General features: G+C 49.5%; 1 protein-coding gene across 3 annotated transcripts; it reads left to right on the top strand.

Moving 5' to 3' along the window:
* The first annotated feature begins 464 nt into the window (after positions 1 to 464).
* GRK6 (G protein-coupled receptor kinase 6) lies at positions 465 to 22,674 on the top strand. 3 transcript variants are annotated; one of them, XM_056811693.1, is made up of 17 exons: positions 465 to 772; positions 5,514 to 5,609; positions 8,153 to 8,265; positions 8,571 to 8,648; positions 9,951 to 10,051; positions 10,302 to 10,394; positions 10,740 to 10,803; positions 15,866 to 16,006; positions 16,839 to 17,029; positions 17,741 to 17,778; positions 17,854 to 17,943; positions 18,846 to 19,054; positions 19,146 to 19,283; positions 19,662 to 19,799; positions 19,942 to 20,076; positions 20,412 to 20,413; positions 21,222 to 22,674. In XM_056811693.1, exons 1-17 carry the CDS (start codon positions 721 to 723, stop codon positions 21,313 to 21,315), a joined length of 1,773 nt encoding a protein of 590 aa, XP_056667671.1. In that variant the 5' UTR covers positions 465 to 720; the 3' UTR covers positions 21,316 to 22,674. The 3 variants fall into 3 exon arrangements, with proteins under 3 accessions (XP_056667671.1, XP_007474210.1, XP_007474211.1); XM_007474148.3 differs by lacking the exon at positions 20,412 to 20,413; XM_007474149.3 differs by having other exon boundaries at positions 491 to 772; positions 20,412 to 22,674.
* Positions 22,675 to 26,822: the final 4,148 nt, after the last annotated feature.

Below are 26,822 nucleotides of genomic sequence, written 5' to 3'. Positions count from 1 at the left end.
CTTCTAATGACCCCACCCCCTAATTAAAACCTCTAATTGGAATGCTGGCCTGAGACTGAGTGAAATTTCACTCTCCAATCAAAGTGCCATTGCAGCACGGGGGGGGCGGGGATTACCCTATAGGCGTGATTTCCCTGACTCCCAACCACATTCCGAAGGCGAAGGGCTCGTCCGTAATTGGCAGACCTACGACCAATCATAATCCCGAAATCCGGAACCCAGGTCGCCGCGCCCTGTGTTCGAACCAACCAGGGTAAGATTACGTCCTCAAGTACCTCCACCTCCTCCCGCAACGCCTTTGGCCGGGGCGAGGCCCTCGTAAAAGGGGTGGGGCAACGGGCAAATAGAGCCCAATGGAAGGCCGGCGCGGGGAGCGTGTGAATTGCAATTGGTAGTAGGGAGTAAACAGTAGGCGGGGAGTGGGTGGGCTCGGTGGCGGCGGCTGCCGCCGCGGCGGGGTGGGGGGGAAGGGAGGGAGCCTCTTTGGGGGGAAGGGGAGGGCGGGGGAATGAGTAGCCCCGCGGCGGCAGCAGCTGCAGCAGCAGCAGCAGCAGCAGCAACGGCGGCAGCAGTTACAGCAGCAGCAGCAGCAGCTGGCTGGCGGCAGGCGGCGGCGGCTGCTGCGGCGGCCCGGGAGGCCGAGGCTGAGGCCGTGGCGGAGTCACTGCAATCCGGGCCGGCTAGCTAGCCAGCGGGCAGGCGAGCAAGCGCCACGGCTCCATGGAGCTCGAAAACATCGTTGCGAACACGGTGCTACTCAAGGCCCGGGAAGGTGAGCTAGGCTGGGGTTCGGGTCCGACCGGGCTGAGATCGGGTCAGGGTTGGGTATAGGCTTGCGCTGGAGGCGAAGGCGGAGGCCGGCCATCTACCGGAGCTGCTCGCCGCCCAAGGACCGCAGCCCTGGGCCCTGCTTGCTGGGGCCGGGCGGCTCCCGGGCCCGCGGACGCACGCGGATGCTCGTCCTGGGCCAGTGAGGGACCGGCCACGCGCACAGGAAGGACCCCCCTTCCGGACCTGGGGTCGCCTGGCCCCCTCCCCCGCTCCCTGTTTATCTCTCCGCATCCCATCCCACCTGCTTTGACTTTCCGCGGGGGTGGCCCCAAGGAGGGGGGGTGAGAATCCAGTACTTGGACTCGCGCCCCCGGCTTCCTTTCTGTCCTGTGGCTCCCCCCACCCAATGTAATCCCCCCTCCCCCCGGGGCCTGGCCCATTTGGTGATGCTGGGCAGGCGCAGCACCCCCTTTGTACCCTGGGTGCTTGTTTCCGGCTGAGTGCCGAGAAGCTTGGGGTGCTTGAGTGAGCTTGGGGCCCGGGCTTCCTGGAAAGGGGAACAGGCCAAGCTAGGCTGGGGACCCTTTTGACCTCCCTTCTGGAAGCAAATCAGAGAGAAGTTGGGAGGGGATTGAGCATCTGGACCCCACTGGTAGAGGCTGACCTCTTGAGAATGACCCGATATGGTGATCTGTGTGGGGGAGACCCTAGGGACTGCTGTTTTAGCTGCTTGGGGAAGCTTTCCATTTTCAATGGGTGACCCCTAAGCTGGGGCCCTCTTGAAGACTTGGATATTCTGCTTTGACTCTGAAGGCCTAACAAGTCAGACATAGTCAAGGTGGTTCTTATTGGGGTGGAGGGGAAAGAATTCATTGGCTCAATGAGAACATATGGTGGGAATCCGAAAGTTTTTCTAGGATTCTTTGGGGCCCCATGAGGTGGCTAGCTAAGATAATTGCCTGGAGCCCTTGGAAAAGGGAGGGAGGGAGGGAGAGGGGTGTGTGTGCCTGTGTCTGTGTAGATTAGAATAGTATAGTTAAACAAATGCTAAATTTGGGGTAGGGTTTGAATCTCAGCTCCCTTGGCCCTAAATTTTCTCATCCATAAAAGGTGGCTAGAATAAGTAATCTAACCTCTGAGTTCTTTCAGCTCTAATTCTACAATCTTATTTCTTTTCTCCCAAACTTCTTCTAGCAGTTCAGACTCATCATCATATATAGGCAGGGACTTGGCCACCCTAAATGCTCTGTTACCAGCATGGTCTGACCATAAGTCATTCTTTAGACAGGGGATATACTACCCCAACCAGCCATCTACACCTGGTAGGTGTATCTATTTCAGTGACCCTTGGGTTATCATACTTCCTTGCAAGGTAAAGTCCAGTCCACATGCCAACTAAAGATGTTGGGAATATAAAATTCATACAGTTTCAGGGCAGAAATAGCGCAGTTCTCATTGTCCTGTAGGCAAGGCCTTATCCCAGAATGGGGAACCCAGATGGTAGTGTCCATTGCTGATCCACACCTCTAGTACTACTACCAGATGAGCTGCATCTTTCTAGATTCCCCTACTTGTTACCTATGTGATCTTGGACAAGTCACCTTAAATTTCTTCTTCTGTAAAATAAACCAGTTGGACTAAATTCTCTCTAAGGCTCCCTTGACTTCCAAATCTGTAGTCTAGGATTATATGGTTTCTGCTCCTCGAGGGCAATGACTATTTTAAATTTTGTCTTGGTATCCTAAGTGCTTTCTAGGACAATGCCTTGTTTGTCCTTTTTTTTTTGGGGGGGGGGGTGAAGGTAGGGATAGACCTGTGATTTTTATCAATGTAGGGGACTCCTAGTGAGAAAATTCTACCAGTCCAGGCTGGCACCTTATCTACAACCTTTATCTTAAATCATTTCCCTGGTATGTGGTTGACACAATAAATGCTTGTTGAATTGCACAGAAAATTCTGCCTATATCTTAATGAATTTTTTTCTGTTTTATTTATTCTACACACACACACACACACACACACACACACACACACACGCACATCCTATCCCCACCTTCAGCCTTTCATGATAGCAGTCTCAACTAATGATCAGCTTGGATTGAATAGTCCCTGGACCCAGTGTGCCAAGAGCACTGTGACCTTCCAAATCTATACTTTCTTTGCCTTTGCCCTTCTCTCTTTTTTTTAAATCCTTACCTTAGTGAGTAATGATTCCAAGGCAGAAGGGCTAGGCAGTAGAGATTAAGTGACTTGCCCAGAGTCACACAACTAGGATGTGACTGAGACCAGATTTGAAGCCAGGCCATTGGATCTCTAGGCCTGACTCTCAATCCACTGAGCTTCCTCTCCTATCCCTTCTAAACTTTCTTTGACTCATGACAGCTGGAACTGGATTGATTGACAGTAACTAGCCCCCCATTAGATCCTCAAGTCAGCCCCAGCTCTTATCTTACCAACTCTGCCTCTTTAGCTTCATGGTTCTGCCTGTTAGATTTCTTAGGCTAGTACTAGCTTTTCTTCTAGCTCTAGGAACCTAGTGCACTCAGATAGGTACTGTAGACATTGTCTTCCTGCCAGAGATATCCAGAGCTGGGCATAGGATCTGGATGTACTCAAATAAAAAGTAAGGGTTGTAGTGTCCTGTCTCTGTTGGTAGCTTCAGTAAGTGGCCCAGCTGGGATCCAGTGAGAGAGCCCTTCTTGGGCATGTGCTGGGACGCTGAGAGATAGACTGCCGGTCACCAGTACTAAACTGACCACCCAGGAGGCATCTGGCAGACACTCAGCACTGGGCAGCCTGGCTTGGCTTATCTCAGCTCCGTTATCAGGTCAGCCAGACCAGACTTTCCTTCTATCCCCTGAGAGAGATGTCTTCTGGTTTCTTTTTTCTGCCTCATCATTCTGCCCAGGATGGAGGGGAGGGAAAGGGGGGTGGAGGGCACTGGTCAAGCTGGTCCTTCTGCCTTGGGCTATATCTCAATGCCTTTAGGATTTCTGGGTGGGGAGAGTAGTCCTAGGTATATATACATAGCTTAGTTGGGGAAGAATGTTGACTTGCCTAACCTGGAAAGACCAGAGGAAAGGGAGGAATTGATAGCATTTAGTGATGCTATGGTAGCTCCAGCTGTGATGGGGGATTTCTCGAATTCAGGGCCTTAACATAACATAACATTCAGAAGCTTAACATAGACAGCTTTGGGGGGCCCACGGTAGGATCTGAAACTCAACTTGCTCCCAAGGACTGATTTTCAGGCCCAGAATTTCCTTAAATGAAGGAAGATCTTCTCACCCTTCCCTTCCCCTTCAAAAACCTCTTCCTCCCCCTGTGAACACACTCTAGGAAGAAAGGGGACAGGTACCTAGGTATTTGGGTGGGGAAGAGGAAGAAGCAGGAGGTAGGGTGGGGACAGGATATTTGCATGAGACTTTCTGCAGCAGCCTTGATGTGGCCTAAAGCAGGGTGGGAGGAAGTAGCTTGTGGGGAAGGGGAAGATAGAGTGGTTAAAGCATATGAGTGACCTGCAGAAGGTGGGAGCTTGGTGGAAAAGCTTCTTCTGTACCTCTCCCTTTTCTTCTGGTCTCCTCTTTGAGGCCGCAGAGCCCACGCTATGAGAGAGGAGGTGGGAAGGGTTGGGGGAACCTTTCTCTACTAAAAGGCATATAATTGGGCAAGGCTAATGCAGGGGCCAAGCCTTCAAGTGCCCTTGTTGCTGAGTGAAGCAACCCTCCAAGAGCAGGCCCCTGACAGACAGGGTTGGAAGGGAAGGATTTCCCAACGGACATTATCAAACACTTCCGCTTTGAAGCGCGCGCACTCTCCCTCCCTCCCTCTCCCTCTCTCTCTCTCTCTCTCTCTCTCTCTCTCTCTCTCTCTCTCTCTCTCTCTCTCTCTCTCTCATTCTCTTTTTCTGCTTTTGCCCAGGTATTGAGTAGGTTTGCCCTGCCCACTGAGCCTCCTTATCAATTGTCTGTGTGATTCCGCCAAAGGGAAAAGTAGAGGGGAGCTGCTCATCTATGGGTGGAGCTATAGGCCCAACTACCTTTCATAGAGTCATAGGATTTTAGAGCTAGAAAGGACCCTAAACCGTTATCCCATCCACACACCCCTCCCCCAATTTTATAGGTAAGCCCCAGAGAAGGAAAGTAATTTGCCCAAGGTCACACAGAGTAGTAACAGAGGTAGAATTATCACCTGTTTCTAAATCCAAAGCTCTTTTTACTATGCTATGTTCTTTTGCTGTTATTTTTTTTTTTCAGTTGTCAAGCACTAATTTTTTTATCCTTCTCTAAGTTGGGGGGGCAGACAAAAAACAAACCCTTGTATAAGTTAGACAAGTAAATAAGAATAGACAAGTAAAACAAATTCCCATATGATAATGTTCTTTCTGTAGGGCCATGACCAGCCTCTTCTGATTGCCTCTCATCCCCTCCCATGGGGCCCAGAAGTCACGCTCAACCTTAAGCCAAGACTTGGCTCCCCTGCGACACAGGCCTGGTACCCAGTTGTATAAATCCCAGGCTTCCCCTCTAGGAGCTCCCAGGGCCTTTGGGGAAGGAAAGAGACATGGGTAGAGATGGACCATGGCTAGAGCTGGGGACCAGTGTGTGCCCCAGTAGGGAAATAGAGGAAGAAGCTAAAACTGGGCCTTGAAGTCCAGGGATCAGGGAAGAGGGCAAGTCCTCCCTCCTCTGCCACCCATGTACCCAGTCACCCTGTTCCTAATCCTCCCGTGACCCCTACAGGCGGTGGTGGCAACAGGAAGGGAAAAAGCAAGAAATGGCGACAGATGCTTCAGTTCCCCCACATCAGCCTGTGCGAGGATCTTCGTCAGAGTGTGGGTAAGGAAGGGCCTGACCTTTAGGCTTCTGAAGGGCACCAGAGCAGGCAGCTAGGGCCCATCCAACCCCGGCCTAGTCACTCCCCCATTGTCCCTGAGCCAGTTGGTCCACCTTTCTGGGCCTCTGTGTCTGAAAGAGGGGACTTCAATGATGACCGAAGGTCTCTTAGTCGGGTGGTCCTTATCTGGGCGATGGGCGCCTGGCCTGGCTGCTCCTGCACCTCTGCCTCGGTTGGGGTTCATCAGGGCCCAGCCCGCTAAGTTTACCAGGTGTGGTTTGAGAGGAATGGTTCCCCCATTTAGGGAGGGGGTGTGGCAGGAAGCCAGGCAGTATACACCACCCACTCCCCTTCCCCCACCAGAGGGTTTCAGTTCCTGAGCCTGGGCCGGAGGAAGGCCTACTCCACCCCAAAGTCTGAACTTCCTGGGCCTTGGCGTTTGCAGGCCACCCCAAACCTTGAGCCCAGAAGGAAGGCTCCTCCTAGGAGGAAGGCAGGCTGCAGGAGTGACCACAGTTCTCCTTTCTAACAGGACTGTTCTCTGGATGCTTTAGTTTTAAGACCAGAAGGTCTGATGGGGAGCCACTGGGGAGATGGGAAGTACCCATAGCTCAGGGGATCCTTTCTGGCTTCAGATCTGGCCTGACATTTTATTGAACTTGATACCCCCACTCACCCCCAAAGGGGAAGAGGAGGCAGCCCAGGCCTGCCCTCAGGGAGCTCACTGTTAATGTTAAGTAATGCTGGAGTTTGAGGCTGGATATGATAGGGTTTGGTGCCCCAGCCTGACCTGAGCCCCAGGCCCTCACACTTAGTAGCTCCTTACTTATCTCTTTAGGAAAAGTTTGGAAAGAAAGTGCTTTGTAAACCTGAAAATGTTACAAATATGGAAACTATTACTGTTATCAACATTGCACTCAGTGGAAGAAATGTTTGGCACTTAGGTGGCCTTGTATGAGCATGCTACCTTCTCTCTTGGGACTCAGTGTCCCCTCTGTAAAGCGAGGGGGGTGGGCTGGGCCAGGGCAGGGATGGCACACCTATGGCATGGGTGCCAAAGCTGGCACACAGAGTATTCTCTGTGGACACTAAACCGCCTCCCCCCCTTTTTCCCCTCTCCCCAGTCCCCAGTTTGTTACTAGAAAGGCAGAGGGACTATGGACAGAGCTGTTCCCCTCCCCCTCTCCACCAAGGCTAATGAAATTTTTTCACATCCCCCACCCCTCTGCCCAGCAGCCATTGGGCGCACACAGGGGGTAAGTTGGGCAGCTCACTGGTGGTAGAGCTGGAGGGGAGCAGAGCCACTCCCCTCCCCCTCTCTACACTCACTGAGGACATTCCTCATTTCACTCACCCCTCCCCCAGCAGCCCAATGGGAGCACTTCCTCCCCACTAGGGGATGGGACATGATACTCTGTGATGGGGGTGGGGTACGGTGGGGAGGGGGGAGGGCAGGCAGAGCATTCAGTTGGGGGGGGGCAGGGCCAGGCACTCCATCTTTCAAAGGTTTGCCATCACTGGGCTAGGGAATTACCAGGGTCTCTATCAGCAGAAGCATTCTCTGACAAGTTTAGAAAAATTGCTACAGATGCCCCAAGTTGGGGCAATAGAGGCTTGGCGAGACCAGCCAATCTCTGAAAAGATTCATCTGGAGAGATGGACTGGAGCCAGCCAGGTCTTGTATGTAGGATGGGGAGATTAAACAGGCAGAGAGCAGACTGGACCAGGTCCCTCACTGTGGGAGCTGTCCATTGGGAGACTAGCCCAACAAGATCTTGAAACCTAGAATTAGACTTGTGCCTTCATCCATGCTCCTGGGGCTGGGGGTGACTGACATCCCTAACTCCAAGTTGCACTGGCTCCCAAAGCTAATTTCTTTGCTAGATTCCCAAGGTGGGTTTGAGACTGATAACAGAAGAGACTATAAAATTGCCTGTCTAAAAAAAGGTGGGAGGTAGGGAGGGGAACTTCCGTAGAAGCCACCAGGGTTTGCCCTCTCCACAACACTTAACAGGGTGGGCACCTCTCTGTCCTTGAGCCCTGTATTCTTGAAAGCTATACAGGAAACCCCTGCTTCCTCCCTAGTGATGCCACATTTCAAACACTAAGGGTGCAGAAGTAGTCTCCTCCTCTCTGTGGAACCTCCTACTCCCCATGGCCTGTCCAGATTAGAGGGGCTCAGTTTTCTCTCCATCTGTCATAGGATTTAGAAATCCTTCATTCAGTCGATAAGGAAAAGTGAAATGATTACCTAGGGAGAAGTGGGTAGAACCAAGGTTCCAACGCAGGTCTTTTGACTCTAGGTCCAGGGCTCTTGCCACTATTTCCCACTATTTCCTTCCTGTCTTACTCCTTCCAGAAAGTCTCCTCTGACTATTTTTCCAGCCTACTTCCTCAGGGCCAAGAGACCAGAGTACCTGGTCACCACAGTGCCCTCACCAACTGAACTAAGTCTCTCCTGGCTCAACTTCTGCTGTGGGGGATGCAGGGAGGTAGGGGGAGCTACCTGGGTTATGGTGGCCACAGATATTCCCTCTGTTTGTAGAGCGGGACTACCACAGCCTGTGTGAGAGGCAGCCCATTGGGCATTTGCTCTTTCGGCAGTTCTGCGAGACACGGCCGGAGTTATCCCGATGCATCAGCTTCCTGGATGGGGTGGTAAGGGCTTTCTCTGCTTTCCAAATGTTCCTGTGACCAGGGTGAGGGAAGCAAGCCTCCTGAGGGTCTTCTGTTCCAAGGCCAAGGGCCTGTAAATCCAAGTAGGCCATTCCTACCAGCAATGGTGTCAGGGCAGGGGCATCTTCAGTGTCTTTCTTGGCCAATTCCCTATTGGATTCTGGTGCTCAGGCCCAGTCCAGGAAACATGCCTTCCACCCTGAGTATTCTTCCTGTTCTGGCACCTTCTATAGCCCCTGCCTTTCTTAGGCTAAGTCCTTTAGATCTCAGGGTCATTCTTCCTATAGGCTGAGTATGAGGTGACTCCTGATGACAAGCGGAAAGAAGCTGCCCAGAGGCTGATGGAGAACTACCTGAACCCCAAGGTAAGTGAGCTGCAACTGGGCCCTACCAGTGAGAGAGCCTTATCTTGGGAAGAAGGGGTCTGTCCTTGCCAAAAAGTTTGATCTGGTCAGATCAGGAGATGAGCACTGGACTATCCAGACCAGGCTGAGCCATTCGGCCCAAAGCCTTTCTTAAAGAAGACAGACAAGTGGGAGGAACCAGGCAAACCATAGAGTTTGGGAACTCCTCCGGACCTAAAGGGCTGGGCAGTAGTAGTCATCTAGTCTAAACTACTAGCATCTTCTAGAATATTCTTTTTACAAAAGAAGTACTTAGCCTTTTTAGTGTCATGGACCCCTTTGACCATAAAGTGAAGACTATGGACTCCATCTCAGAATCATGTTTTTAAATTCATAAAATAAAATGCATAAGACTGCAGAGGAAACCAATTTGAAATACAATTTATATATATATATATATATATATTTTTTTTTTTTTTAAAGCAAGTTCACAGAGGCAGCTAGGTGGCTCAGCAGCTAGAGATCCTGGTCAGGTCTGGCCTCAAACAGGCAGGGGACTCACTTGTGACATGAGGGTTGCAGTTTGGGTACTCGGTCTCCGAAAGGTTCACCATCGCCTAGCCCTTACCACTCTTCTGCCTTGGAATCTATACTTACTAGAATTAATAGTAAGTATAGATTCCAAGGCAGAAAAGAGGTAAGGTAAGAAGATTACAGATCACAGGTTAAGACCCACTGGCTCTCCCTTGAAAAGGATCATCTATCCTTAGCTTTCTGGACACCATACTCTGTCCCCTTGGCTTCTGCCCACCCCATCCAGGCATGAAAGCTAGTAGACTAACTCTTACTTTCAAGGTGAGTACTTGTGTACGGGCTAAAGACAAGAAATACCAAGGCAATCACAAGTATCTGCCATTCTGGCTCACGCCTGTCTGTCCCTCTGGCTGCCTGCTTGGAATTCTGCTGGCGCCAAGCAGAGTCCCCTGGAGCTTGCTTCAGGCCCCTCACTCAGTATCCAACATGACCTAACAGACAGTCAGAGCTGTCCGGCAGTGGTACAGGCTGCAGCAGAAGGCAGGGAAGCCAAGAGTGGATGACTCCCTATCGGGAAGGCTATAAAAGTATTCCAGAAGGGGTAGGGAGTTTGGACTCTGACCAACAGCTTCAACTTTTTATGAGTTCATGGGGCCTACAATCCCTTGGTGCATGCGTGTGGCCCAGGAGAAAGCTCAGCTCTCCTTCTAGAATTTGTTGAGGGTTGGGGCAGGGTAAGTTGCTCAGGCCTTCACTTTGACTCTTCTCTACCCCTGCTGGAATTCCCAGTGTACAGACCACATCCCTGAAGTTCCTCCCCAGCTAGTGAGTGCCTGTGCTGAGAGACTTGAGCAGGGGCCCTGCAAAGACCTCTTCAAGGAGCTCACCAGGTATGTATCAGCCTATCCTTCTATTCTGTGGAAACAAGAGGAGGCTAGAAGGGGGACAGGGGGAGTGCGTCAGCCTCAGACAGGCTCTGCCCTGGGAAAGGCGACCACAGTGGAGCAAGAAGCTGGGAGTCAAGGTCCCTAGGAAAGGGAGGAAAAAGAAAAGCTGCCATCCCAATCACCCATTGTCCTGAAGGGCTCCCTGTGTGATGACTGAAGCTAGCTGAAGCTTCAGCATTCACTGTACTTGCAGGCTGACCCATGAATACCTGAGTGTTGCCCCCTTTGCGGATTACCTCGACAGCATCTACTTCAATCGATTCCTACAGTGGAAATGGATGGAAAGGTGAGTATTAACTACTTTTGTCATACTAGAAATATGGGGGGGGGGTGCATGGGGAGGAAATGTATGTATTGAACTATTGGGGTGAAAGGAGGGTGTCTTGATGGGCAGTTGGCTGGGGCAGCCAGTGATCTTAGATGAGGCTTATGAGACCTGCCCTGAATTAGTAGAAGAGAGACTCAGCATCTACCTTCTTCCCATTTCTATCTGTAGACTTGTAGTTACTCCCCTGCCCTCGTACTCCAACACTACCCAGACATAGCCTTCCCCCATCCACAGTGCCCAGTTGGAAATCCCACACCACCTCAGGAATTTATTTTGGTAATTCTTCTCCTTTCACCTCTGCAGGCAGCCAGTGACCAAAAACACCTTCCGCCAGTACCGTGTGCTGGGCAAGGGTGGCTTTGGAGAGGTGAGTGGCCTTGAATGCAATGGAACTTATGAGACTAGTCCTTTGGATGGCAACGGGGACCCAGCTCTCAGAGGGAAGCTTTATCCCCCTGCCAAGGAGATAATTTCTCCTATACACACTGCCATATTCTCATTCACTAGTTCCCAAAGCTTTTGGAAAGGCAATACCTTTTGTGTCTTATCCCACTGCTGCCACCACTTTTATTTTATTTTTTAAAACCCTTACCTTCCTTCTTGTCAATACTGTGTATTGGTTCAAAGGCAGAAGAGTGGTAAGGGCTAGGCAATGGGGGTTAAGTGGCTTGCCCAGGGTCACACAGCTGGGAAGTGGCTGAGGCCAGATTTGAACCTAGGACCTCCCATCTCTAGGCCTGGCTCTCAATCCACTGAGCTCCCTAGCTGTTCGAAAATGCACCCCACCACCACCACCACCACTTTTAGAGACATAATGCAGGTGAGAAAGAGTGGTAGTAGGCCTCCAGATTCTCACCTATTTTGGTTTCCTTCTCTGAGAGGTTTGAACCAAAGTCCATCTTTATTCTCTCTACACTGCTCCAGTCTCTTTCTGACTTCTGGGGACCAAGATGGTGGGGTGGAGAGGGGGTGGAAGGGAGCAACCATTTCATTACTGAGACAAGCTCAGAGAATTTAAAGAAATAGTAACTCTCAGCTTGGCCATGGCAGCTAAGTGGAAGGATCCTTATTCCATCTATGATATAGGAAAAAGATAACTAGATAGGGACTAGATGTGAAATAATAGGTCAGGAAGGCTTGTGTCCAAATCCTGGCTCTAAAGTTTGCCAGCTTTGTGACTTTAGGTCATTCTCTGATCCTCGATGGGAATGATACATCCTTCCCTACTTCCCTTATACAACTGTTTTGTTTTGGTTAAAAGGTTTTTGTAAACCTTAAAAGAGAAGTGGCAAAAGTGAACAGTAGTGGTGGCGGCAGCTGCTGCTACTCCTGCTATTGCTATTACTATTATTACTACTACCACTACAACTACTACTACTATTATGCTTCATCACAATATGAAGGTCATGGTAATTCATGAAACAGGAATGTAAAATGGCTCTTGGATCTGTGGGGTCCACTGTCATTACTAATGACAGCTATAGGATGGCAAAAAAGGAGGCAGCAGGTATAAAGATCCATATTTAGACTACCCACAAACACCAACTTTAGATATTCTCAATGTGAGATCTCTTACCAGTAAACTTTTTTAGTTCTGAAATAACTGAATCACATCAGTGTTGGCATTCTTAAGATAAATGAAGCTAGAATGTAAAAGGAAGTTACAGCTAACTGGAAGGATGGCTCATTGGTTCTCCCTTGGGAAGTAAATAAAGACTTGGCAGACTTGGTGTGTTTGTGCATTCAAAGGCAACAAGAAACATTATTTAATAGCCCACTTGGTCATCTCTCATAACGCTTATAATGAGAATAAGCAAAAAGAGCATCAAGAAGATAATGATTGAAGCTTATACATCAACATTTGTTGCAGACAATGAGTAGAGAAATTCTATGACAAAATAGACCAGATCTTCCAAACCAAGTCAGACCTTCCCTTTGATTTTTGGTGACTACAATGCAAGATGGAAAGATGGCCAAAAGTACAGCATGGTTCCATGGAAGAACATTGGCTGTGGAGTCAGAGAACCTGGGCTCATATCTCATCTCTAGTATTTACTACCTCTTTGACCTTGGGCAAGTTACTTAACCTCCCTGGGCCTCAATTTCCTCATCTGTAAAATGGAGTTGATCTTGATGTCACTGAGGTCCTTCCCAGCTCTAAATCTAGATCCTATGTACATTGAGAATATGATTCAGTTTTAAGAAACTAAAGAGACTAAAGACTTGTGGACTACTCAGAAACCTCATTTCTATATATTATGAATACTTCAGTAAGTAAGTTAGAAGGTTTTGAATGAGATGGACACCTAACAACATCACAGAAAATTAAATGGACTATCCTGACAGATATAGAAATCATATCAGAATTAGCCATCTCTGTGCTGTCACATTCAACCTCTAAGGAGAGAGGAAGGATCAAAAATCAGTCTCAGTGTGGAAGAAAGGCTGAAAATGAAAAGAACTGGATGTATATTCAACAGCTTCAAACTGGCTTCTTTCTTTTTTTCCCCTCCCTTCCTGCCCTCCCCACTCCCTGTCTGGCTTATTTCAAGCACTTTATTAACAAGAAGGGAAACTGTGATCTTGACTTAAACCATTTTCTGCAGATGTCAACCAATATGAAGCGGTCACCACCACAGGGAGGCCAAAGGGGCCTAGGATCAAATATCCTCACTGAGCAAACACTGGACCTCCTTGCCAGGCAGAGAGACATGGTAGCCAAGAACAGCATTGATTTAAAAATTTAAGCCCCAAGCACATTTGCAAACACTATAGAGGAGAATGATAGAAGTTCACCAACAGCAACACCTCACAGAACATTTAAACGCAGTGAGGGCAAAAACAAGCCTGTAGAAATCTTGGTTTGAGACCCAACTAAGCCAAAATATTGCTGAAGGCATTCATAGATGAAATGGACAGGACAACAATTAGAAGAGAAGTACAGTGGGTTTGTTAGGGCCCTCCATTTACAATGGTGACAGTAAAACCACCACATTTTATTCCTAATACTTCAGTCCCTTTAAGAGGAAGTGAAAATGGCACTTAAGAAGATGAAGTTAGAAAAAAGCACCTGGACCAGACCAAAATACACACCAGGGGTATCCATGCTGGAAGAAATAGTATCTTGAGAAGCATCAAAGGATCATATTGTGCCTCGCCCTTGCCCTTCTGTCTTAAGAGTTGTTACTAAGACAGAAGGTACGGGTTTAAAAAAATAGAATATGCTACGTAGTAGGGGAGAAGATACAAAAAATGATTGTTTAAGAAGTCATGTGAGGAATAATCAAAAAAGGTATGGCATGATTTCCCACAACAGATTCTATCTTCAAAGCTAGACAGTAATTTCTATGTATTAAATCTACATATCTATATATGCAGAATATCTACACAATAATAATAGCTAACATTTTACAAAGTGCTTGCTATTTGCTCAGTGCTGTGCTATAGACTTTATAATTGTTTTATATATACGTTTAAATAGCTCTCACCTTCTATCTTAGTTTTAATTCTAGGCAAGGGCTAGGCAGTGGAGGTTAAGTGACTTACTCCAGGGTCACACTGCTAGGAAGTGTCAGGTCAGATTTAAATCCAGGTCCTGGTGCTCTATACTGGGCCATCTAGCTTCTCTGCAATTGTTATCTAATTTGATTCTTACAACCACCATGGGAGATTGGTGCTACTTTTATCTCCATTTTACAGATGAAGGAACTAAAGCAAACAGAAGTTAAGTGACTTTCCCAGAGTCACACCCATCATTTATAATCCTTGTAAGGTTATTTGTTGATACAAAAAAAAAAATCCAGACTCATTTGACTTGGTAGAGCAAGATGCAACCTTACAAGGATTGCCTTATTCCTTTGTAAAAGTCCTTGCTAAATGTACCCACAGGGATGATGGATTAACAACATCAAGCAAGACGTAAAATAGAAATATAGATGTCTGCCAGAGGTATTCACTAGTACTAGGGAGATGTCCCATGCAAGATTCAAAGGGGGAAGAATTTTCTTTAATGGGTTTTTTGACTATATGAACATTAATTAGAGGTATTTCAAATGGGTGATCTTTGTCCAGTGCTTAGTGTTATTCGCAGAACTGAACCACATCAATATTGACATTGAGACAAATGATTATATTAACATCAAGCAAAACAGAAAACTGGAAAGCTGAGAGCCTGCCAAAGAGATTCATCTTTGTTCCTCCTGTTTGCAAATAGCATGCTAATTTATCTAGTCCCTGGTACGATTTAGGGCTCCTTCATCAGTTCCTTCATTATTCAGAAAAAGTGGGTCTCCCTGACTTTACAAAGAAAAGAGATGAAACATGGGATTTCTTTAGAAGGGAAAACTCCCTTTACCAGAACTAGTCACCACTGCTGCCACTTAATAGTCTCTAGAGACCTGGAAGTTTAGGGACATGTCCAGCATCACACAACCAAGCCAGTACGTATCAGGAGACTTGAGCCTACCTTTTCTGGCTCTGAAGCTCTATCCATTATATGGCATATACCTACCTATTGGAAAAACCAAATGGATAACAAGTGCCAATTATCTAAACATGCAGCAGAGTTGATACATCTGCACTGCAGTGGACAGTGATATGGGCCCGTAATTGAAGAAGATGAGAGAAGGCAAGGCTGCATTTGCTTAATTACTTGGTGCCTTCATCAGCCCCAAGCTTCTATCCAACACACAGCCTCAACTTTCTAAGCCAAAGACTTTTGGTTGTGCTCCGAAGTTGTAGATCTTAAGACACCACAAGTCACCAAGGAATCAAAGTTTTGCGTACACCAAAGTGCATGCTTGGGGCTGTACGTAGGTTGTAGCATTCTTAGACTAATGACTTCTACACAGAAAATGGCGGGAGGCATGTCATCCAGATGATGGAGAACAGATGAATGGGCCAAGTTCAACCCCAGTACTCAGGAGATGTAAAAAGACTTCCAGGGAGTTGGACAGCTCTTCCCTGCAGGATCAAAAAGCCAGGCGTTGACAAAAATCACACAGGATAGGAAGGCAGGGCAGAGGGAAATGCTGTGCTAGAGAATATCCACATTGATGAGATCATAGGGCCATTGATGTGTCATTATTTCTGCTAAAGGATGTTTCACCCCAGTTCCTCAGTAAAGTTTCCTTTTATCTCAATTGTGCCAGAATGGGTTTTAAAGGGAAAAGAGCCTTATTCTGGCCAAGAAGACTGGTAGGATCTGGGGAATCCAAGACTAAACGGATCAAGGAGCTTCAGGAAACCCTGAAAGAAGAAAGATTAGCTAGGCAAGAGGGCACAGGCTTCCCCTCCATATGGGGCTTAGGAACGGAGGAGGTGGGTTTGGGGCTAGCAGCTGGGCCCAGAGAGTGGATCCTTGAATCAAAAGAGATCATTGGGTGGGGGGGAACAGTAAATATTCACTGGGCATCTTTCCTCCCACCTAGGTCTGTGCATGCCAGGTTCGAGCCACAGGCAAGATGTATGCCTGCAAGAAACTAGAGAAGAAGCGAATCAAGAAGAGGAAAGGAGAGGCTATGGCCCTGAATGAGAAACAGATCCTGGAGAAAGTGAACAGTAGGTTTGTAGTAAGTACAGAGGAGGCCTTTTCCTTTACCCCCAGTCACCTCCAAGAGAGGCCTCAGCCTGCCCTTGGCATGACTTCCCTGCTTACCACATAGCCCTGGCCTTTCTCTGCCCTGCCTTAGCTGCCTTTTTATCTGGGTGCCGATATGGACAACGATTCCTCCCACTGATAGGAACAGCAACCTCCCACTGGACCAGCATCTCCAAATCCTACCCTGGAGGCCAGGGCCTGTGCCTGGGGAGCCCCTCCCCATAAGGCATCAATTCTTCCACATCCCAAGGTAGTTTCTTAAATCACACCTGGGAAGCTTCTATGAATGAAGCAATTATAATCTGGTCCACAAGGAACTGGCCAGCACTGTGTATGCCCTGCCATGCCTGTGTCTGGCTCTGCTCTCCAAGGAGATTCACACACACACACACACACACATTATTCACACACAGACAGACATGCATACATGTCACACATACACACATCACGCACTCTCTGGAATCAGTCTAGCCTCTGCTGCCTCACTGATTTGGGGCTTCCAAAGAGGGGACCACTGCCTTGAGCCAACAATTTCCAGACCACTTAGTACCCACCAGGGTCCCTCCCTGAGTCTCCCCTACGTGTGAGGTTGAAGGAAAGACAAACTTCAGCCAGGACTGAAGTGGCCCTTTTATCCCTAAAGCAGTAATATCACCAACTCCCACCAGCCAGTGTGGGACCCTTCTGGATTTGGAGCCCTGAACAAGGGGAGGGGTGGAGGCAACCTGCTAACTAAGGAGAGCCTGGGCTAGTGGGCTAGCGGCCCACTGTTATAACACCCGAGTCACTGCTGGGTATTTCAGGTGAGCTTGGCATATGCCTATGAAACGAAAGATGCCCTTTGCCTGGTGCTGACTCTAATGAATGGAGGAGACCTCAAATTCCACATTTATCACATGGGTGAAGCAGGATTTGAGGAAGCCCGCGCTGTCTTCTACGCAGCTGAGATCTGCTGTGGCCTGGAGGATCTACACCGAGAACGGATCGTGTACAGGTAGGCTTGACTAGTCTACCAATGATATTGGCAGGCCCTTGGCCATGTCAAGGAGAATCAGTTGAAGTAAGTGGGAATGCTTAGCCTGGAGAGGAGGAGTCCGTGGCTGGTTAGAACCATCTACTACACCCCTCTCTAGGGCTCCCACCCTATCAGGAGCATTCTATCTTCAGGTATTTGAAGGACTATCATGGGAAAAAGATTGGGTTCTTCTTTGGGCCCCGGAGGACAAAATTGGCACTTGTACAGGGAAGTACAGGTTGACCCTTAATAAAAAGAACTTCCTCAAAATTAAAGCTGCCCAAAAATGACCCAAGCCATCTCTTGAGACAGTGAATTCCCAGTCACAGAAGCCTTGGAAGCAGATACTGGATGTACCCTTGTAGGGATATTCTAAGTAGGACTCAAGCTCTGGATAGGTAGGCAGTCAGAGAAGAGTTGGGCTTGGGTCCCGTTTCTGTCAGGTACTTGCTGAGTAAGAACAAGTCATTCTCCCCATCCCCACCCTAGAAAATGTCCAAGTCCTATTCTAGGTCAAGTAGCCATGGGTTCCACGAGTCCTTTCTAGCCCTGAGAGTCTGTGTGTTTTGGGGGACCAGAGTTGGGCCAGAAACCTGGTCCACCGAAGGGCAGGATTATCCACAACTGGGGAATGCCCATTGCTCTAGCCCCTGCCACATATAGCATTAATCCTGCCCCCTTCTCCCTCAGGGACTTGAAACCAGAAAACATCCTGTTGGATGACCATGGTGAGTGGGGGAACAAGGGGCTGTGGGGGTTGGGCTGGTTCTTCTAGTCCCACTCTGACCACCCCTCCCTTTCAGGCCACATTCGGATCTCTGATCTGGGACTAGCTGTGTACGTGCCTGAAGGTCAGACCATGAAAGGTCGAGTGGGCACTGTGGGCTACATGGGTGAGTGTTTTCCCCCTTCCGTAGGGAGGCTGCCTTCCTGACCTGGGCTTCTTGTACCCTCTGCTAGATGTACAGGGCTAGGTCAGCCTGCACATCTTCAGTAAAATTGCCTTCCTTCTCTCCCCAACCCTGAGGGGCAGGAGGTAGTAACACACTAGTCAAGGAAACTCATTACTCTGGGTATTAATGAAAATGTCAGCTCTCACAGGGCCTTACCCTCCAGCAATGAGAATATTCAGGCATGGAGAAGACAAGAGTGGGGCGAATACCTTTATCCCACCAGCTGCCATTTGATTATACCTAAAAGAAAAATGTTTTCTGTGTCATTGTACCAGAGGGGCTAGTGGACAACTAGCTTGGGCCCCAGGCCCTCCCCCATCACACTTCATGCTGCCCAACAGTGCCCCAGCAATAATTGTGTCTGTGTATGCCACTGTCTTGTTCCAAGAGACCTGACCAGGTCCTGTGGCTGCTAAAAACTCCTTCCATGTCTATTTTTGGAAAGACAGATTGGGGGCCACTTGAGGTCCCCTGTGTTGCCACTTTCTGGCTTCTGGTCTGTCCTGCCCTGGAAAAACAACATGGCTAAGTAAAAGTAGAAGGAGCCCTAAATTTGAGATGAGAGGACCTGAGTTTAAGTCGTGGTTCTGCTGTTTCATGGCTCTGTAGACTTTGGTCAAGTCACTTTCTTTTCTCTGGGCTTAAATTTCTTCCCCTCCAAAATGAGGGGTGTGGACCTAGATCATCAGTAAGGTCCCTACTAGACTGCTTTTACTCTCTGTACTCCTCTCAGTCCTGTTCTTTTACTCTTTGCCTTCTTCCTGGTACTACCTTCCCCACGTCCCCCTACCAGCCACCATCACTGACACTGATGTAGTACTGTGTCCCATGTGTCCCCCCAGCCCCTGAGGTGGTGAAGAACGAGCGGTACACATTCAGCCCGGACTGGTGGGCCCTGGGGTGCCTGTTGTATGAGATGATTGAGGGCCAGTCACCCTTCCAACAGCGAAAGAAGAAGATAAAACGAGAGGAGGTGGAGCGGCTGGTGAGGGAGGTAACAGAAGAATACTCGGCCAAGTTCTCATCCAAAGCCCGTTCTCTCTGCACTTCGGTATGTGAACGTGGTGGGGCTGTGAAGACCAGGGCAGAGGAGGCTATCTCTCATCCCAACCCAGGGCCCTGACCTCCCTGCCTTTCTGCAGCTCCTGTGCAAAGACCCCGGGGAAAGGCTCGGCTGCCGAGGAGGTGGTGCACAGGAAGTCAAGGAACACCCCATCTTCAAACGCATCAACTTTAAGCGCTTGGAAGCTGGAATGTTGGAACCTCCTTTCAAGCCTGATGTGAGTGCTTTCCCCTCTCCTGATTCAGTGGCCCCTAGTGGGAGCCAGCTTTGGGGACTGACCAGGGCAGGATTGGGCTGGGCTCCAGCACACCAGCCTGCACAGAAGTTGTCAGAGAGCCGGCAGAGTTGGACCCCTTGTATCCCCGACAGCTGAAGAGAATCAGAAGCTCAGCTCCACAAAACACCAGAGGCCTTGGGTGGCTGGAGAGTAAACAGGCTGGGGCACTGGGCTGGAGTGGATGGGGGGCTGCCAGGTGTAGGGAGGGAGGACCCACCTAAGCCAGCTGCGGCTCAGGTCACAGGAATAGGTTGGCACCTCCCCTTCCCTGGCCTTGCTGGGTCTCCCAGAGAGCCCTTTCTCTCTTCCTCCTCCCAGCCTCAAGCTATTTACTGCAAAGATGTGCTGGATATTGAGCAGTTCTCCACGGTGAAAGGTGTGGAATTGGAGTCTACAGACAATGACTTCTACCAAAAGTTTGCCACAGGGAGCGTGCCCATCCCTTGGCAGAATGAGGTACGTTGACCTGCCTGGCATGCAGTGGGGGGGGGGGGGGGGGGTTATGGACAGATAGGGAATGCGTAGGCCCCTCTGGGGAGAGTGGGGAATATTCCAGCACAGCACTCTCTCTGACCACATTCTTGCCTTGTGGCCCCAGATGATTGAGACGGAGTGTTTTAAGGAGTTGAATGTATTCAGCATGGACGGAACAGTACCCCCAGACCTTGACTGGAAGGGCCTACCCTCCCCACAGCCCAAAAAGGGCTTGCTTCAGCGACTCTTCAGCAGACAGGTAATAGGCAAGCAGGTGCAGGTCCCCCGAGCCTCTTTGGCCTTCTTGATGGAGCTGGACACTCCAGACACTCCCAGAGTGTGCCAGGTGCTACTTGAGCTGCAACTCCATCCCATCAGGCTCTACCCCCGGGGAAGAGACTATTCTGGGGGGTCAGACCTGCCCCAAAACTTACTCCTGCACTGGGACTGGGCCCTGATGACAGTTCCCCCCAAAGCTCCCTCACCCACATTCTTGTGTAGAAGTTGAGGCCGGGGAAGCAAGTCAGTTCCCTCTGCCTCAGAGCCTCCCTCCCTCCCTGCCGGGGCCTCATTCATGCTGTTTTCTCTTTCCAGAGGTGAGCCAGTGTGTGGGTCCCGGCGGGGCCTAATCCCTTCTGCAGCAGTGGCGAGATGTGGGCAAGAGGAGTCCGGTGCCTGGTGCCCTCCCTCCCCCCTTTCTGCCTGCCCACTGCTTCATTTCTAAATGCCCAGAGCCACTAATCCTTGCTTGGCTGCCCTGTCTGCCCAGGCCCTGCCTTTACCAGCTTGGTTGAAGAGGCTGCAGGGAAGGAGTTCAGTTTTCCCTTCCCCATTCTACTCTGCCAGGCCTCCCTAGAAGCCCAAGTTTATCTCCAGAGACAATGGCTTGGTGGGGGAAGGGGACCCCCTTTCCAAATGTGAAACACCCCCTCCCCCAGATCACCAGCCCTGGCTCTGAGCCTGGTACCTCCCAGCTTCTGGGAAATGGGTTAGAGCCTTCCTTCCTCAAATAGGGCCAGTAGCCTGGAAGCCACTGTTGCTGCCCTGTGGTTGTAGCTTTCTTTCCTCTAGGTCTGTGGCCAACTTCTGGTATACAGGCCACAAGGGAACCCTGGTTGGGCTCAGCCATATCTTACTCTTCCCCAATGCAGGCCCCTTTGCCCCCCTAACTCCATTGTGCAGCTGGCCTTAGCACCCACCCCCACATATCCCCTGGGGGGTAGCCACTCTGCTCATTCACTCAGGGGTGGGAGATGGGGGGTGGGCTGTCTACCAGAAGCATCCCTGCAGGCACCTTTGGGCAACATCAGGCTTCCCGAGTCCAGGAACATTGTTCAATCCTGCCTGCTCTGCTTCCCTCTCTGTCTTCCCTGTCTCTCCCCCTCCTACCCTTCCCTTTTCTAGGACTGTTGTGGGAACTGCAGCGACAGTGAGGAAGAGTCCCCCACCCGCCTCTAGCCCTGAGGGCCTGACACCCACGCCCGGCAGATGGCGGTAGCAGCTGCCCACCGGCCCTGTTTACAGTTTTGCACAATTGTCCTTAAAGATGTCTGTAAAGGCCCATGGAGGCCCCTCAGAGCCGGGCAATCCCAGCACATGCCAGGATTGTTCTAAATCTTTGGCTTGCTAGGGTAGTTTCCCTCCTGCACCCTCGGGAGTGAAGCAGGGAGGAGAAATTGTTCCATTCTTCCTTCTACCCAGCCTGGATGGGGTGCCCTAGGACACCTTCCTAGAGGTGGCAGATTCTGGTTCCCAAACCTGCCCCCTAGGAATCATTGGAATTTTATATATTTATATATCTGTATGTATGTATATATCAATTGTAGATTTTTAAATCACCGGGCAGAGGAGCCATCTCCCCCCACCACCACCACTGCCCACTGTACTCACTGTGGCCCTTCCCAGGCCAGAGCAGAGAGGGGGGGGGAGATTTATTGCCAAACCAAAGGGCCCCCACCTGGCCCAGAGGGGCTGCTGGGCAGCTAGTTTGGGTCCCAGGCCCTCCCCCATCATACTCACTGTGTCACCCACCGTGAACTAGTGACAGTTGTGCCTATATATCCCACTGCCTTGTTTCCAGTGGCCTGGCATAGCCCTGTGATTGCTGGAAACTCCCTCCCTGCCTGCTTCCAGATAGGAAAGTTTGGGGCCACTTAGGGTCCCAAATGAAGCCTCCACTTGGGGACAGAGGCAGCCCAGACAGGAAACCAAGGCCTGGCCTGTGGCTGCCACCCCTAGGAACCCCCCTATAGGACCAGTGTCAACTGCCCAGGGGTTTGGGCCATGTGGCATCACACCTCTGGGTAGGAGTTCATTGTGGTCAGGGGGAAGGTTGTCTGGATACCACCCTTAGTCTTCCCAGAAGGCATCTATCTCTTCCATAGCCCCTGCCAGATCTGAGCAGAGAAGCCTCTTCTCTCCCCTGGTGGCCTACAGCTCATGTGCCTTCCCAGGGGCCAGAGAAGTGGGGCCTGGGCTCTTCTCCCTCCCCGGGACAGCACCCCACCACCCCCTAGGGGTTTGGGGGTGGGGGGGAGGGCAGTTTTAAAACATTCCAGCCACATTGCACAGTATCCACTTGTCCTTGTGTGAGTTCCTAGCAATAATCTGCCCCTTCCTCGTGTTTCTGAGCGTGTGGCGTGCCTGCCCTCAGCCTGGGCCCTGTCATCCCGCTGAGCCAGGCTTCTTGGGACTGTGACTTACCTAAAATGGCACCATATCTGTGGTAACATTTGCTTGCACTGCACTGATGTTCCAATATGTACAGACTGATTTTTATGCCTTTTATTCATTGTACAATACCCAGTGTCCATTGTTTCCTTCATGCAAACGTGAATATGATAAGAGCACAATCCCACTGCTGCTCCCCAGCCTGCCTCTTTCTTGGGATCCCCCGTGGCCCCCCGTAGGAGCTGGGACGGGAGTGGGGGCGGATGACTGGATGGCTCACCCCACAAGCCGAGTTTCCAGCAAAGTATTGGGGGTAAAACGTGAGCTAGGTGGTGCCGGCTAGGCTCCCAACAGTGCGAATAGCCGGATCTAGTGAAGAAACGTTGACCAGGCACGGGGAAGGTGGTGCGTCGGCAGACGGCTACCCTTAGCCCTGGGCTTCGTTCGTTTTTTCTCATAGATGGCACGTCTGTGAATCTGAATGACAGGAAGCTAGTGTGGCGGGTAATGTTTGGGCAGACAGGCTTAGGCTCCAAAAGCATCTTGTGTCTGATGAGGTATACAGTGATGCAAATATCTAGTAAGTGCCTTCTGCGTGCGGAGCACTCCTGGGGGATGGAAGGGATGAGGTCCATCTCTACCCTCTGGGAGCCCACTGTGGGGAGATGCTAGCAAGTGGAGCACTAGCTGGGGAGTCCAGGAAGGCTTCCCGGGAAGAGCATCTCAGCAGGACTTTACAGGAAGAGCATTACGAACATCCCACCCAAAAGGTATGGGGAATTGGCAGCTCCTCAAGCATGTTTGAGGTGGATGAGCAGAGAAGGGCCTCCAGGACCACTGAAAGTTAATCATGGGGACCATGTGGAATTCAACCACAAAAATGAGCAGTTTGGGGCTTAGTCCTTATGAAATTGCCCAGGTATAGGGTGGGGACTTGGACCACAAACTCAGTGAATTAGCAGTGTGACAGGATGTTCAGAAGCATCAGGACAAGAAAGGATGCTTCTGTGCCCAGTGGATTGAGCTGGTCTGTAGTCAGGAAGGCCTGAGTTCAAATCCAGATTTATATATTTTTTTGCTCTGAAATCCTGGGCAAGTCATTCACCCTCAGCTTCCTTAAGTATAAAATGGGTAATAGCACCTTCCTCCTAAAGGTAGATGTAGGGATCAAATAAGATATTTGCAAAGCACTAAGCACAGTACCTGGCATATAGTAAGTGCTATTTAAATGCTAGCTATTATTAATCCATGCTTCTTTTTCCTTTCTGGGCATCATATTTTTAAAGACAAACTAGGGGGCAGCTGGGTGGCTCAGTGGATTGAGAGCCAGGCGGAGGTCCTGGGTTCAAATTTGGCCTCAGACACTTCCCAGCTCTGTGACTCTGGGCAAGTCACTTGACCCCCTTTGCCTAGCCCTTTCCGCCCTTCTGCCTTAGAACCAATATACACTATTGATTCTAAGGTGGAAGGTGAGGGTTTTTAATTTTAAAAAGAAAAACTAGAAGAAAACCAGGATGATGAGACAACTAAAAGACAAGCCAAGAACCTGAGAATGGTTCTCATAAAAGAGACAGTGATGAGATGGTCCTCATCTTCAAACATCAGAAGGACTCTTCCCTTGGAAGAGAGATTTGATTTGTTCCACCTGGCTCCCAAGGACAGAAATGAGATCCCGCCAAAGGGAATCTGGGCATAGAGAGAGAAGAACTTTAAAGGAGCAGAATGGTCTGCCACAGGCAGTGATGAATTTCCCATTCCTGGGCCTTCTTGCTTAGATACAGATTTGCTGGTGTCTTGTTACAGTGCAGCTCCTCTCACTGGGTGGTGGGAGGCCTGCCCCCAATAAAAGCTTCCAGCTGTTAGCAATCGCCAGCCTCCATCCTGCCCTGAGCTGCTCTGGCAGAGCAGAGAATTGGCTACTCCCGCCCCCCCACTTTCATCACTGACATCGGAGCACCCTTCTGTAAGTGCACTGAGGTTCAGAGACCAAGAGTGTAGAGGAAGAACAGTTTCCCCCAGTCTTTGAGGGCTGCCCACTAGCTCTGTATATGGCTCCTCCACTATTCTAGCTTGAAGGGTCATCCTTACCTCTCCTCATATACACATGCGGGTGGAGGGAAATAGCCAGGGGATCCCGAGGCACACGGGTTCTATTGATGGGTCCTGCTGATAACGGCATCGAAGGCATACCTGCCACTTCAAATGCTTTCCCAATGATTTTCAATGATCTATTGCCTGCCACCAGTTGTTTCCAGAAAGCCATACTGTTGGCTTTTAAGGGAAAGGGGGCTTCCTTCCCTGGCTAGATCCTGGCACGGACCTTGTGGTTCCAGTGCAGAAAAGGCAGTTGGAGGAGGCTGAATGAACTTGGCAGCCTCTGAACCAGAGTAATCCTATGCCTTCCTGTCTGTATCTGTTAAAGCCTTTGGGTGCTTGACTGGGATTCCCTAGAGGAATAATGGAGGAAGCTCTGGCCTGAGTCAGAAGACCTGGGACTGATACTTAACTCTATGACATTTGGCATGAGGACTCTGCTCCTTCATTTGTAGAATAACAGTAATCATTCTACCCAGCCCAGGGCGATGGAGAGAGGGGTGTTTTGTGTACTTAAGGAACTAATGAAATTGTGACCATATGACTGGAAATTGGACAGGTTAATGATGGAGCCCAGGGCTAAGCTACTTACATCCCTCTCCTCCTTCCCTTCCCAGGCCTGGCTTTAATCCTGGAACAGGAGAAAACTTCTACCCACCCCATCTCTAATACCTAGCAGCTGTGGTGGTGCACTGGATTGAGTGCCAAGCCTGGAATCAGGAAGACAAGTTCAAATCTGGCCTCAGAACCTACTAGCTGTGTGATCTTAAGCAAGTCACTTAGCCTCTGTTTGCCTCAATTTCCTCAATTGTAAAATGAGGATAATAAAAGCACATACCTGGGGGCAGCTGGGTAGCTCAGTGGATGGAGAGCCAGACCTGGAGATGGGAGATCCTGGGTTCAAATGTGGCCTCAGACACTTCCCAGCTGTGTGACCCTGGGCAAGTCACTTGACCCCCATTGCCTAGCCCTTACCACTCTTCTGCCTTGGAGCCAATACACAGTATTGACTCCAAGACGGAAGGTAAGGGTTTAAAAATAAATAAATAAAAGCACATACCTTTTAGGGTTTTTGTGAGGATGAAATAAGATAATATTTGTAAAAAGCACTTAACCCACAGGGTCTAGTGTTTAAATAGGTGTTCTATAAATGCAGATTCCTTCCCTTCCCTTGTTCCTTTTTCCAGGCCCAGAAAATGGGCCTCATTTGTAAGGGTGAGTCCTAGAATGGGAGATAGGAAGCAGTAAATGATTTCAAAATTGAACATTTTCAAAAAAGAAGGGAAAGGCCTGGAGTCAGAAGGACCTAGGTTTAAATGTGGCCTCAGATACTTCCTAGTTGGGTGAGCCTGGACCATTCATTTAATCCTGTTTGGCAAGGCCTTGCTTGTCCTTCCGTCTTAAAGTTTTTGGGTTTTTTTTAAAACCTTGACCTCCTGTCTTGGATTCAATACTGTGTATTGGCTCCAAGGCAGAAGAGTGGTAAGGGCTAGGCAATGGGGGTCAAGTGACTTGCCCAGGGTCACACAGCTGGGAAGTTTCTGAGGCCAGATTTGCATCCAGGACCTCCTGTCTCTAGGCCTGGCTCTCAATCCACTGAGCTACCCAGATGCCCCTCCCCCTTAAAGTTGTTATTAAAGCAAAAGATTGGAAAGTTTTTCAAAAGTTCTTTGGATACCATATCCTTGACTGCACTAACCAAATTCTTCCTTCTCACCTTGGAACCTTGAGTCTCCTCTCACCATAGTTTTCTATCTTCAGAATCATAAAATGTTCAGGTTGTAAGTGACATTAGAGGTCATCTTCATTTTTCAGATGAGGAAACAGAGGCCAAACAGGGAAAGACATTTGTACAAGTTCACACATTGTGAATCTTCTATCTTTTTCTCTCCCTTATTCCTCCAGAATCTATTCCTCGTCTTCTTTGGGATCTTGGTGCCTCAATCCTTAATATCCCATCTTTCAACCCTTCTTTTTCCTTCCCATCCAACCTGGATCCCTCCTCCTAGCCCTCATCTCCAATTTCAAGTTGTTTACCATCCCTCTAGAGCCATCCTCCTGCCACACCCTCTGGGGTTGGGTTATTCTTTGTAAAGAAGTGCTTCTGGATTTGGGGGTAATGCTGGAGTCAGCTGAAATCTGTCTGACTTGTTTGTGTTTTTTTGTCACCTGATCAAGGCAAAAGTTCAAAACCTGGTTCTTCCCCTCATTCCATATGTAGCTGTAGGCAAGTGGCTTTTG

This window comes from Monodelphis domestica, chromosome 1 (genome assembly GCF_027887165.1).
Source record: "Monodelphis domestica isolate mMonDom1 chromosome 1, mMonDom1.pri, whole genome shotgun sequence".
NCBI classification, from domain to species: domain Eukaryota; kingdom Metazoa; phylum Chordata; class Mammalia; order Didelphimorphia; family Didelphidae; genus Monodelphis; species Monodelphis domestica.
The sequence above is the reverse complement of the archived record's forward strand: the minus strand, read 5'-3'. Positions and strand labels throughout refer to the sequence as shown.

Excerpts from the sequence above, each read along its gene's own strand:
- GRK6 (XM_056811693.1), top strand. The coding sequence starts at position 721 with ATGGAGCTCGAAAACATCGTTGCGAACACGGTGCTACTCAAGGCCCGG. Across the intron at positions 5,610-8,152 it reads GGATCTTCGTCAGAGTGTGG|AGCGGGACTACCACAGCCTG; the intron begins GTAAGGAAGGGC and ends CTCTGTTTGTAG. Across the intron at positions 10,804-15,865 it reads GCAAGGGTGGCTTTGGAGAG|GTCTGTGCATGCCAGGTTCG; the intron begins GTGAGTGGCCTT and ends CCTCCCACCTAG.